The 12,020-nt window shown below is 39.6% G+C and overlaps 1 protein-coding gene across 1 annotated transcript in view; it reads left to right on the top strand.

The window, feature by feature from the left end:
* The first annotated feature begins 1,074 nt into the window (after positions 1–1,074).
* The window catches only part of PDE6C (phosphodiesterase 6C), an 85,925-nt gene continuing 74,979 nt past the window's right edge, over positions 1,075–12,020 (top strand). Inside the window, exons 1-2 of the mRNA XM_043984273.1 lie at positions 1,075–1,554; positions 10,641–10,793. Of these exons, the coding sequence (XP_043840208.1) occupies positions 1,075–1,554; positions 10,641–10,793 (633 nt within the window). The remainder of the gene's footprint in view (positions 1,555–10,640; positions 10,794–12,020) is intronic.

Below are 12,020 nucleotides of genomic sequence, written 5' to 3'. Positions count from 1 at the left end.
TTGTACAAAAATACTTATAGCGGCTCTTTTTGCGGTGGCTAAGAACTGGAAATCAAAGGAATGCCCATCAGTTGGGGAATGGCTAAACAAGCTGTGGTATATGATGGTGATGGAATATTATTGTGCTATAAGCAGGATGATTTCAGAAAGGCCTGGAAAGACTTTTATGAACTGATGATGTATAGTGAAGTGAGCAGAACCAAAAGAACATTGTGCACAGAGACAGCAATATTATTTGATGAAGAACTGTGAAAGACTTAACTATTCTCAACAATATGATGATCCAAGATAACCTCAAAGGACCATTGATGAAACATCAATCCACCTCCAAAGGGAAGACTTTGTGGTTTCCAACACTCAACCACCTTCAAAGAAAGAACTGATATTGATGGAACACAGACTTAAGCATGCTATTTTTCATTTTCATTTTTTCTTTTACTCAAATTTTATTATACAAATGACTAAAAAGTGATGTTTTACATAATCCTACATGTATAACCTATATCTGTTTGCCACCTCAGGGAAGGGGGAGAGGAGGGAGGGAAAGAAGGATAAAAATGGGAACCCCAAACCATAAATAAAAATGTTTATTACTTTAAAAAAAGAAAAGGCAGTTACTTTACAAAGAGAATGCTGAATAAACATAATTTGTGAAATTCCCTAGATTTTTGTCCTCACCAAAGATGTTAACCAGTGCTAGGCCATTGCCTGTGACATATTCCCTTGTGATTTGATGTCTAAGAATGGATTGATCTAAGATGCTCAAATGATTCTCTCAGGATTTAGGAGCTAATTGCGCTTATAGGGCTTAGTGTCCTGAACAACAAAGTCACAGCTTCCAGGCTACCCCTGGCTAAGAGTACACTAAGCCAGCGCCTTCTGTCACATCTCTGGGTTTTCAGAAGGTTGGAGAGGGGCCAGAAGATGTCTCCTCTGGGAAGTGGTGCATATCTCTTCCTGTTTCCTCAGTAGCTGTTACTGCTTGTCCCTCCCTCCCCACCACCTTTGCTGTTACTGCTTCATAGGCAATTTGATTCTTCAGAGGCAAGAAGAAAAAGAAAAAGCAAAGCCAAAATGGGTGAGATCACCAAGGAAGATGTGGAGAGATACCTAGGAAACAACCCCCAGTTTGCTAAGGAATATTTTGACAAGAAGCTGCGGGCAGAGGTGCTGGGAGAAGTCTTCAAAAGCAGCCAGGCATCCATCAAAGAGAGTACCTCCTTTAAGGAGATGACCCAAGTAGAGGAATCTGCCTTGATCTTTGAGTTGCTGAAGAACATTCAGGATGAAGCAGCCAGCATGGAGGTGGTGGTGCACCGGGGTCTAAGGAGGCTGTGCCAGTTGCTGTCTGCAGACCGCTGCAGCATGTTCATTTGCCGATCACGCAATGGAATTCCAGAGGTGGCGTCAAAGCTGCTCGATGTCACCCCAACCTCCAAGCTGGAGGAGAACCTCGTGCCTCCTGACAAAGAAGCTGTTTTCCCTCTAGACATCGGCATTGTGGGTTGGGTTGCTCATACTAAAAAATCCTTTAATATCCCAGATGTAACCAAGGTAGGTGACCTGGGCATAGAGTGAGTAGGGGAGAGTACCTGTTTTCAGGGGAGGGTCTCATGGAAAAGCAAAACTTGTAGCCTAGGGACCCATTCCTATTAGTCATGCAGCTGCTCTTGGTTAATTGGACATAAGGAGAGAGACAATGACTGGAACTTCCTCCTGTATTTGCTATACTCTTTTGCTGTTATTTGATAGACCAGAGCCTGGGGCCTGCTGAGGGTTTATTCAGCCCACATCCTATAACTTCTGAGGTTGGTGGATTGTTTGCCCCAAATATGTTATCAGTTCATCTGTTCTTCCCAGTGAGTAAATGCTTTTCCCCAGGCTGGAGCATAAAGTGATTGGCTGTTTGCTTCCTGAAATCCTCCATGATGCCAGGCTGGGGATCCCACAGGGGCATTCTAAGGAAATGTTCTCCATGGAAGATAAAAGGTATCCCAAAAAACAAGTTTGATTTTTTTTCCTGAGAAAAAAAGAACAATCTTTTGGGAGAGAAGACTGTCCCTGGTGCTTGTGGGAAACGCAGCCAGGATTGTTTCTAATCTGGAAATATGATCCGGGTAGAAGAAATTCCTGAAGTGAGACAGTCTTTTGTGAAATCAGGGTAGAGTTCTACAAAGGGGAGTGTTGGGGTAGGCAAATAGAGACTATTTCTCAAGGCGAGAGAATTTTGCCTTTGTGCTAAGGTATATTTAAACTAGAGTGTGCCCCCAAAGTGACTCATGGGGGTAAAGTTTGTTTGTGACAGATACCAAAGAGCTGGTCTACATGTTACCTTCTTTACCTTTAGAAGTCAGGAAATCTGGGTTGAGTTGCTACACTAAAAATATTTATTAATAGAGATGTGAATTTTAACAGGACCACAGAATCAAAGAAGTTGAAGGGACTTTAGAGATCATTTAGTCTAATGTCCTCATTTTGCAGATGTGGAACCCCAGAGAAATTCAAGCAAGTTTGTTCAAAGTCCTGTAGTATGCTGGTCTATGACTCCTATTAAGGGTGGTGAGGTGCCACAATGAACAGAGTGCTGGGCCTGGAGTTAGGAAGACTCAACTTCCTGAGTTCAAATCTGGCCTCAGATACTTTCTAGGTGGGAGACCCCAGGCAAGACCCTTAACCCTATTTGCCTCAGTTTCCTCATCTGTAAGATGAGCTGGAGAAGGAAATGGCAAACCACTCCAGTATCTCAGCCAAGAAAACCCCCAATGGGGTCACAAAGAATCAGACACAACCAAAAAATGACTAAACAACAAAATGACTCCTATTCTCCCTTTGTTTCTTCCATTTCCAATGTGTTTACTTATTTGCCATTATTTACTGCTTCTGAGATTATTTCTCGATTTCTCCAACACTTGACCGTAAAGTCTTCCCTTTAATCTAACCAAATAGGTTCACTCCTGAACACTGCTCTTCTGTCTACAGACCACTTACAGCATGTAGAACTTAAAAACAGGTTCCACAGTGAGATGCTAAGTGGAAGTTCAGATAGTTCATTTTCTCATCATTTTCATATGGATTTTAAAACAAAATTAAATATAATTGCTTTTGTTTGAAGCTTTTCTACACCATAGGAATTTTTTTGTTGGGGAGAGAAGAGGAAGGGATCTGATTCTATTATGTTATTGGAAGGGTAGGAATTTCCAGTTATAGAAATTCTTTTCTCCATATGGATAGACATTAGACTGAAGCATTGAGAGGTTAAGAGACTTTACCTTTTGTCACACTTTTAGTACGAAACAGAGCCAGAATCTTAACCCAGGTCTTCCTAATTCCAAAGAAAGCTCCCTTTCTTCTAAGTCTGGATTATCTGGATCAGTTACATACAATGTATATAACACAGTTAAAATTTCTTGAAGGAAATAATCAATACAAACACAGGCCATCACCATTGTACCTTAAGATGGGGTAGGAAGAAAAGGTCTTGCAAAAGGACTGCTGTTACAGGACTGTTTTGTGCTGGGCTACTATTAATGCTGGGCTTTCCCTGTAGGGCTGCCTCTGACAAGCCATGGGCAGGCAGGAAGGATAATCCTTCTAAATTCATGAAGCTGATTACATAGGGAAAAGACTGCAGAGATCAAGAAAGATGCCACATGGGTGATTCCTTTCATGCCCTTCTCTCTGGTGAAGCTGACCCAAGTTTGCTTCTAGAGGTGATGGGCATAGATTTAGGGAGGACAACACACTGCTGTGAACCCTTGGTGCAAGGTGCTTTGATCAGCTGGAAGGATGGTAGCTCCACATTCTGAGTCATTTGCTACCAAAAAGCTCCTTTTTTTTTGTTCAGGGTAATTACGTAAGAAAAAAAACCAAACCTGAACATGTTCACATGAGTTATAACGTCTCTAGCTGAATTGGTGCTCATAATTGGCAGGACATTGGGTTATTAAGTAAACACTAAGTCAAAAGATTTTTGGTTCCTTTCATTTTTAATTAGAAAAAAATGAACTGCTTTTAAACATTGGTTTATTCCTTTCTGTGGCCTTTATGTAATTAATAGGCAGAGTTTCTTAAGTTCAGGGAACAAGCACAGTGGGAGTACTCAGCACACTGCAGCCACGGTCACATGTCTGCCCACAAGAAGAACAGCAGGTATTACAGAGAATGACCTATACCCAAAACCAGTTCACAATGGGAGGGTCCTCTAAAAGAGTACTAGTTCTAACTCTCCCTCTGAAAGACAAGGAAACAGGCTCAGAAGTGGTGCCCCTCCCTTTTTGTCCTCCCACCATGATTCTAAATGGGGTTGATTGAAGAGTGTGTCTCCCGCCATTAACACATTACTGGACCCAGAAGAAAGATGAATCACAAAATCAAGGAAACCTTAGAGTAAAAAGGGCTCCCACAGATGACTTAGTCCAATCCCTCTCAACTGACAGATTAAGAAATTGAGGTCCCATTGACTTGTCAATGTTAACACAGGTAGATGACTTTTGAGGGGAGTGAACCAGAGTCCTGGCTTGTTACTTCATCAGTGTAGGGAATGTCTGATGTTGATTAGCCAATGCCAAGGCAGATTAGCAACTATGCAATTTATAGCTTTATAGAATTGCAGAGGGAAATTAGCTAGTTTGTGTAAAAGGTAAGATTTGAATGCAAGCCTTTCCAATTCCAAGACTGGCCATTTATCCACTACACTATTGTAAAAACTATCATGAAACCTGCAAAATATCACATAGTTAATTTTTAACACAGACCCCCATAAACTGTCTTGCAACACCCCTTACTCTAGAAAAGGATCCACATGCTGATTTCTGAAAGCCCATTCCTTTCTACTGGTGGAACAAGAGGACCTCTGGGTTGGGGATCATCTCTCCACTCATCAGCTAGCTACCTTTTAATTATTTTATAGCTTATTAACACTTCCACTAGGGGGTGAGCAGGTACAGGAAGAGGTTAGAAAATTCTCATCAATTTACAAGGGCACAGTGAGGAAGAAGGTGGAAACTACTGAAAAAATGCTCTATAGACTTCATGGGTCCATGTTACCCTTGTCCCTCATCAGCAAGAATAATCCAAAGGTTTGTCTACATGCTATAAAATGCCCATTAACCCAATGCTCCAAAGTATCACAAATTCCCATCGTAGGCAGGGGAGAGTGCCTATATTATGTATCAGAACATGTTCCTTCAAAGATAATAGTTTGAACCAGACCTACCATCTCATTGATATAAGGAGCTTCTGAGGGGGGGCAGCTAGGTGGCTCAGTGGATAAAGCACTAGCCCTGGATTCAGGAGGACCTGAGTTCAAATCTGGCTTCAGACACTTGACACTTACTAGCTGTGTGACCCTGGGCAAGTCACTTAACCCTCATTGCCCAACCAAAAAATTAATAAATAAGGAGCTTCTAGAGGAAATTCCCTCTACCAATCCAGATTGGCAACTCTTCTGCATTTTATGCTCATCTTACAGAGTTGCCCAGGGACATTGTTGTTTGTCCTTCATTCTCAAAGAGGACTGTGACATTGGGGTTATGTCATGACTTCCACTGAATTGGACTTAAATGAGGAAGGGCTATGCAAGGTCACCAACCTCACTCTCTCCTCCAGAGCCATCTGGGTCCAGTGGCAAGATATACATCAGGATAACTAGAGATAGCCTTGGATGTTTAAGGCAATTGGAGTTAAGTGACTTGCCCAGGGTCACATAGCTATTAAGTATCTGAGGTAAGATTTGAACTCAGGTCCACCTAACTTCAGGGCCAGTGCTCTATCCACTGTGCTACCTAGCTGCCCCCAGGAGCATTGAGAGGTTAAATGACTTGCCTGGAGAAACATAACCAGTAGATACTAGGGGTAGAACTTGAACCCAGGTCTTTCTGAGTCAGAAGCCAGCTCTGCCACTATGCTAGTCTGCCTCTCAAAAATAATAATATTTATAATGAAACTTTTAAACGTTGACTTAATGGTAGACATTATTCCTGTTCCCTATCTCCCTCACTCCCCAACACAATGCTTATTAAAATGCTCTTATATCTTATTCTTTTCAAATTTCTACTGTTAAAAAATGTGTCATTTCAACACCAGAGGATTACATGGTGGGTGGACCAATAATAGGGTGTCACAACAGAGAGGAAACATAGTATCTAGTGAGAGGCAATATGATAGTGGATGAAAGACAAGGAGTCAGAATCCTGACACCCTTTTTTTTCTAACTGCCTCTTGACCACACATCTCTACCTCTGAGAGCCTCAGCTTCTTCATCTATAAATAGGAGATAATAATATTTATACTCCCTACCTCACAGTTGCTATGGGGAATCCATTTCAAAGTTAGAAGTGACCTCAAATGTCTAATCCAACCTTTACCTGACCAAGAAGTCCCATGACATACCCATCCAACCTTCTATTGAACATCTCTAGTGAGGCAGAACACAGTACTTACTGAGGCAGTCCACTAGCTCATTTTTAGATTGGGCTAAGACTATAACTTGCAGAAAAGGTACCAAGCTGTTTCTTAGGACAGATATACCTTGGAGACATTGTGAATTTGGTTCCAGACCACCGCAATAAAGCAAACATCTCAAAAAACCTCATGAATTTATTGGCTTCAAAGTGCATATAAAATTACGATTACAGTATACTGTAGTCTGTTAAGTTGCAATAGTATCATGCCCATAAAAAAACAGTGTACATACCTTAATTTAAAATACTTTATTGCTAAAAAAATTACTAACCATCATCAGAGCCTTTTTTTTGCCGGTGGAGGGTCTTGCCTAGACATTGATAGCTGCTGACTGATCAAGGTGGTGGTTGCTGAAGGTTGTGGCAATTTCTTAAAAAATGACAATGAAGTTTGCTGTATCGATTGATTCTTCCTTTCACTTGAACACCTAGAGACCATTGTAGGGTTTTTAATTGACCTAAGTTCAATATTGTTGTGCCTCAGGGAACAGGAAGTCCCACAAAACGGAGAGAGATGGGGAATGGCCAGTAATGGAGCAGTAGGAACACATATAACATTTATCGATTAAGTTCACCATATTATAAGGGCACAGGTCATGGCACTCCAAAACAATTGCAATTGTAACACCAAATATCATTGATCACATAACAAATATAATAATAATGAAAAAGTTTGAAATATTTTGAGAATTACCAAAATATGACATAGACACGATGTGAGCATATGCTTTTGGAAAAATGGTGTCAATAGACCTGCTCAGTACAGGGTTGCCACAAACCTTCAATTTGCAAAAATAAAAAATAAATAAAAAATAAAAACCCCATAATGTCTTCAAAGTGCAATAAAGAAAAATGCAATAAACCGAAGCATGTCTGTAGAGAAAGTTTCCTCGCTCAGATATTCCTATACCAATGAAATCACAGGTCTAATCACTATCCCCTAATGTAACAATGGCTCTGACCTTAAAACTATTTGTTAATGATGTCTCACAATCTTATTACATCATTATCATTACTATTTGAGGCCAAGATTTTAGCGTGAATAATGGCAGATTTCTAGCTTGGAGCTACACATACTCCATCTCCAGAGCACAAAAAGAGGGTACGAGAAGAATATGGGATGGAAAAAAAAGAAAATCTTGGTGACATGGCCAGGGCCCTGGAGTGGACTCTTCCCCTATAAATTTTTCTCTCTCTTTTTTTAGAAAATTATCTTGAATGACTTCAATTTAATACTTTCTGAAACTGAGAATTATTTGGTCTGCAGAAACTTTCAGGACTATGAAAAATAGCTACTTAGAATATGACCAGTGCTCACAGCTATACAAGTGTGTGCTAGTGTTACATACAGGTGCGTTGCCTTGAGTATTAGATTTGACATCAGAATGCTCTGAATTCAAAATCCAGCTCTGATACTTGTTAACTGTATATGATCCTGGGCACTCCCTCAGGCCCATTTGTAAAATGTGGATAATAATAGCACCTATCTCAAAGGATTGTTGTTAAGGCTCAAATGAAATAATGTCCAATAAGGATCTTCATAAACCTTCCAGTACTATAGAAGTATCATTTGTTATTATCATTCTATAAAATATTTCCCTGAAAATGCATTATAACCAGGGCTATACTGGCACCAGCTCTAACTAGCTTGCAAGAGCTCATTGTTAAATTTTCATTGTGAGCATTTACACCTCAGAAATCCCAGTCACCAAATATATCTTCCTTTCTTTCTTTCTTTCTTTCTTTCTTTCTTTCTTTCTTTCTTTCTTTCTTTCTTTCTTTCTTTCTTTCTTTCTTTCTATCTACCTATCTACCTATCTACCTATCTCTCTACCCACCTATCTATCTATCCATCCATTCATCTATATTTCTATCCATATATATATATATATATATATATATATATCTGTAAACAGGGATTGAGTGCATTGGAAGGTTCAGGGAAGAAGTTGTTACTAGACTAGAGATTAAGAATAAGAATATTAACTGTCATTTATAAAGAGTTTTGAGGTTTGCAAATCACTTTACATCCATTATCTTATTTGAACCTCACCACATCCTTGATTATAATCAAACACCAGTATGCAGTTCACAACCTGTCATGTCCATTTGTCCCATGAGACTTTTGCCCATCTCCTCCCATAATGTCACCACAGAGGGCCATGAAACACATAGGAAACCTCCCTTGCTTTCCTCTGACAATGAGGGAATCCCAATGGAGCACATGTGCCCCCTCACACTCACCCATCGCCTCACCAGCCCATATCTCAGTTACTTTAAAAACCACCAATAAAAGGGGAAAAGGACCCACATGTACAAAAATATTTATAGCTGCTCTTTATGTGGTGGCAAGGAATTGGAAGTGAATACAATGGAATACTATTGTGCTGTAAGAAACGATGAGCAGGAGGAGTTCAGAGAAACCTGGAGGGTCTTGCATGGGCTGATGATGAGTGAGATGAGCAGAACCAGAAGAACAATGTACACAGTATCATCAACATTGAGTGTTGATCTACTGTGATGGACTATATTCTTCTCACCAATACAATGGTACAGAAGAGTTCCAGGCAACTCATGATAGAAGATCTCCAAATCCAAGGAAAAAAAAGAACTGTGGAGTATAGATGCTGAATGAACCATACTATTTCTTTTGTTTTTGGTGCTGTTGTTTTTTCTATTTTGAGGTTTTTCATCACTGCTCTGATTCTTCTCTTATAACATGACTAATGCAGAAATAGGATTAATGTTACTATATATATATATATATATATATATATATATATATATATATATATAACCTATATCAGATTACCTGCTGTCTAGGGGAGGGGGGAGGGAGGGAGAAAAATCTGAAATTGGAAAGCCTGTATAAAGAAAAGTTGAGAACTATCTTTACATGTAACAGGAAAAAAATAAAATACTTTATTATTTTAAAAAAATAGGAAGGAAGGAAGAATAAAATAAAATCCAGTGTTGTCAGAGTTGTGGGAAAACATATTCTAACACATTATTCATGAAACTGTAGACTAGTGCAAAATATGACAATATTTAATAAAAATATAAAAAAGGATCATACACTTTGATGTAGATACAAAATCCAGCTCTCACTTCATTCAGCCAATCACCCATTTAGAAAATTGCTTCACCCCTTTTAAGCCATTTTTACTTGTGGCACTGTCTTGTTTCCAAAGAGATCAGGGTTGATGGCAATCTTCTCAGGCAAAAATCACACCTTTGATCCTCTGTGGAATCCCCTGACTGATGGGACCAATATGCCAACTCTTTCCACTGTGAGTGATTATGGGGAAGGAAATCAGAGGAGCAGGTAAACATGGGGTTGGGGCAGAGGAGGAGGAGTATCCAGAGAAGCCCCATGAGCATATGGAATTGGGAGGCAGAGCCATGAGACCATCAGTACCAGATTCCAAGAATGGGCTCAGTGGATAGATGTTGCATGTGGCCTGTAGGATCAGAGGCTGTATTGTTGACCACTACAGACTCCAAGGTGGTTATTCTTCATTTCCCTTTATATTTCTTTGGCTCTTCTCATGCCTTCCTGGGAAGAGGGGCAGGTGGGAGCCTCCTAATCTATGTATGTCATTGTTGAATCGAATCAGAGAAGGGAAATTAGGGGGCATCTGAGAGGAAAAATAAATTTAAAACTGTAGTTTTTCACAGCTTTTTTTTTAAACCAGCAACCTAATGACTGGGAGCTCAGAGATGAAAAAAGAAAAAAAAATTAACTCCCTATGGCATAAAGAGAAACGTGTATCAGGATCTCTCTAGACAATGAATAAATGAGTCAGCAGTGCTGGGGGAAGGGGAGGAAGAAGGTGGGCTCTGACTAGATTGGGATGGTGTTGGAGGTGGGACCTTCCTCTTTTCCTTCCCATTGTTTCTCACAACCAAATTTAAAAGGAAAACAATTCTTCCAAAGAGGAGAGGTTGAGGGGGTAAATGGTTAAAAAAAATCTCACCCAAAGGGGAGTAGATCCCTCTCATCAAGGGTTGGGAAAAGGAGGTGAGTGAGAGGGAGTGACAAGCTAGCTCATATGCCCTACCACTATTATTTGCCTAATGTCAAATATCCAGAGAACTAATTAATGCCCTTGGGTAGGGGGCAGGGTTGGATCTGCCTGAACAACTTTAATAAATGAATGAATATTTCTTTTATTTCAGAACAGCCACTTTTCTGACTTTCTGGACAAGCAAACGGGTTATACCACCAAGAATATGCTGGCAATTCCTATTATGATGGGCAAGGAGGTGCTTGCAGTCATGATGGCCCTAAACAAAATCAATGAGCCCGAATTTACTAAGCAGGACGAAGAGGTAATGGCGGGTATGGAGACAAGGAACAAATACAGGTTCCATTTTAGAAATTAGATTGTATTCTCATTTGCTTCTTTTTCAAGATGAAAGACAGCATGGCATAAAGCCTGCAGGGCCAGTCTTGGAGTCAGGAAGACCTAGTTTTGAGTTCTGCCTTTGCCACATATTCATGGGCACTTCATTTCTCAGAACCCCAGACAGCTCTATGCCTAGAAGTTACAGATAATTAGTGGTCTACTATGTCAAGAGGCTATCAAGATGTGCACACTCTTTGATCCAGCAATACCACTACTAGATCTGCATTCCAAAGAAATTTTTAAAAAGGGAAAAGGACCTATATATACAAAAATATAGCAGCTCTTTTTGTGGTGGGAAAGAATTAGAAATTAAAGGGATGCCCATCAATTGGAGAATGACTAAACAAGTTGTGTTATGTGATTATAATGGAATATTGTTACTGTATAAGAAATGATGAAAAGAAAAAAGACATGACCAGCAGGATGATTTCAGAAAAATCTGCAAAGATTTACATGAACTGATGCAAAGTGAAGTGAGCAGAATCAGGAGAGCATTGTACACAGTAACAGCAATACTACATGTTTTAGCTATTCTCTGCAATAATGATCTAAGACAATTCTAAAGGACTCATGATGAAAAGTGCTCTCCCCCTTCAAAGAAAGAACTGATGGAGTCTGAATGCAGATTAAAGCATACTATTTTTCCCTTTAAAAAAATTTTTTGTGTGTTTTTAAAAATTTGGTCTCTTTTCTTTCACAACATGACTAATATAGAAACAGATTTACATGACTGCATGTGTATAACCTATATCAAATTGTTTACCATCTCAGGAAGGGGGAAACATAAAGGAGAGTGGGAGAAAATTTTGAACTGAAAATTTATAAAAACAAATGTTAAAAATGGTTTTACATGTAACTGGGAAAAATTAAAATACTATTCAAACAAAAAAGATAAGTAGGGGTCTATTTAGGGCAACTGGGTGGCACAGTGCACTCCTTCATGAGTTAAAATCTGGCCTTAGACACTTACTAGCTAGCTGTGTGACCCTAGGCAAGTCATTTAACCTCCTTTGCCTCAGTTTCCTCATCTATAAAATAAGCTGGAGAAGGAAATGGCAAACCATTCAAGTATGTTTGCCAAGAAAACCCCAAAACAGTCAGACATGACTGACCAAGTTTCACACAGGAAATTCTCTATATTGGACCTATA

The sequence above is a fragment of the Dromiciops gliroides genome, chromosome 2 (genome assembly GCF_019393635.1).
Source record: "Dromiciops gliroides isolate mDroGli1 chromosome 2, mDroGli1.pri, whole genome shotgun sequence".
Taxonomy (NCBI): Eukaryota; Metazoa; Chordata; class Mammalia; order Microbiotheria; family Microbiotheriidae; genus Dromiciops; species Dromiciops gliroides.
The sequence above is the reverse complement of the archived record's forward strand: the minus strand, read 5'-3'. Positions and strand labels throughout refer to the sequence as shown.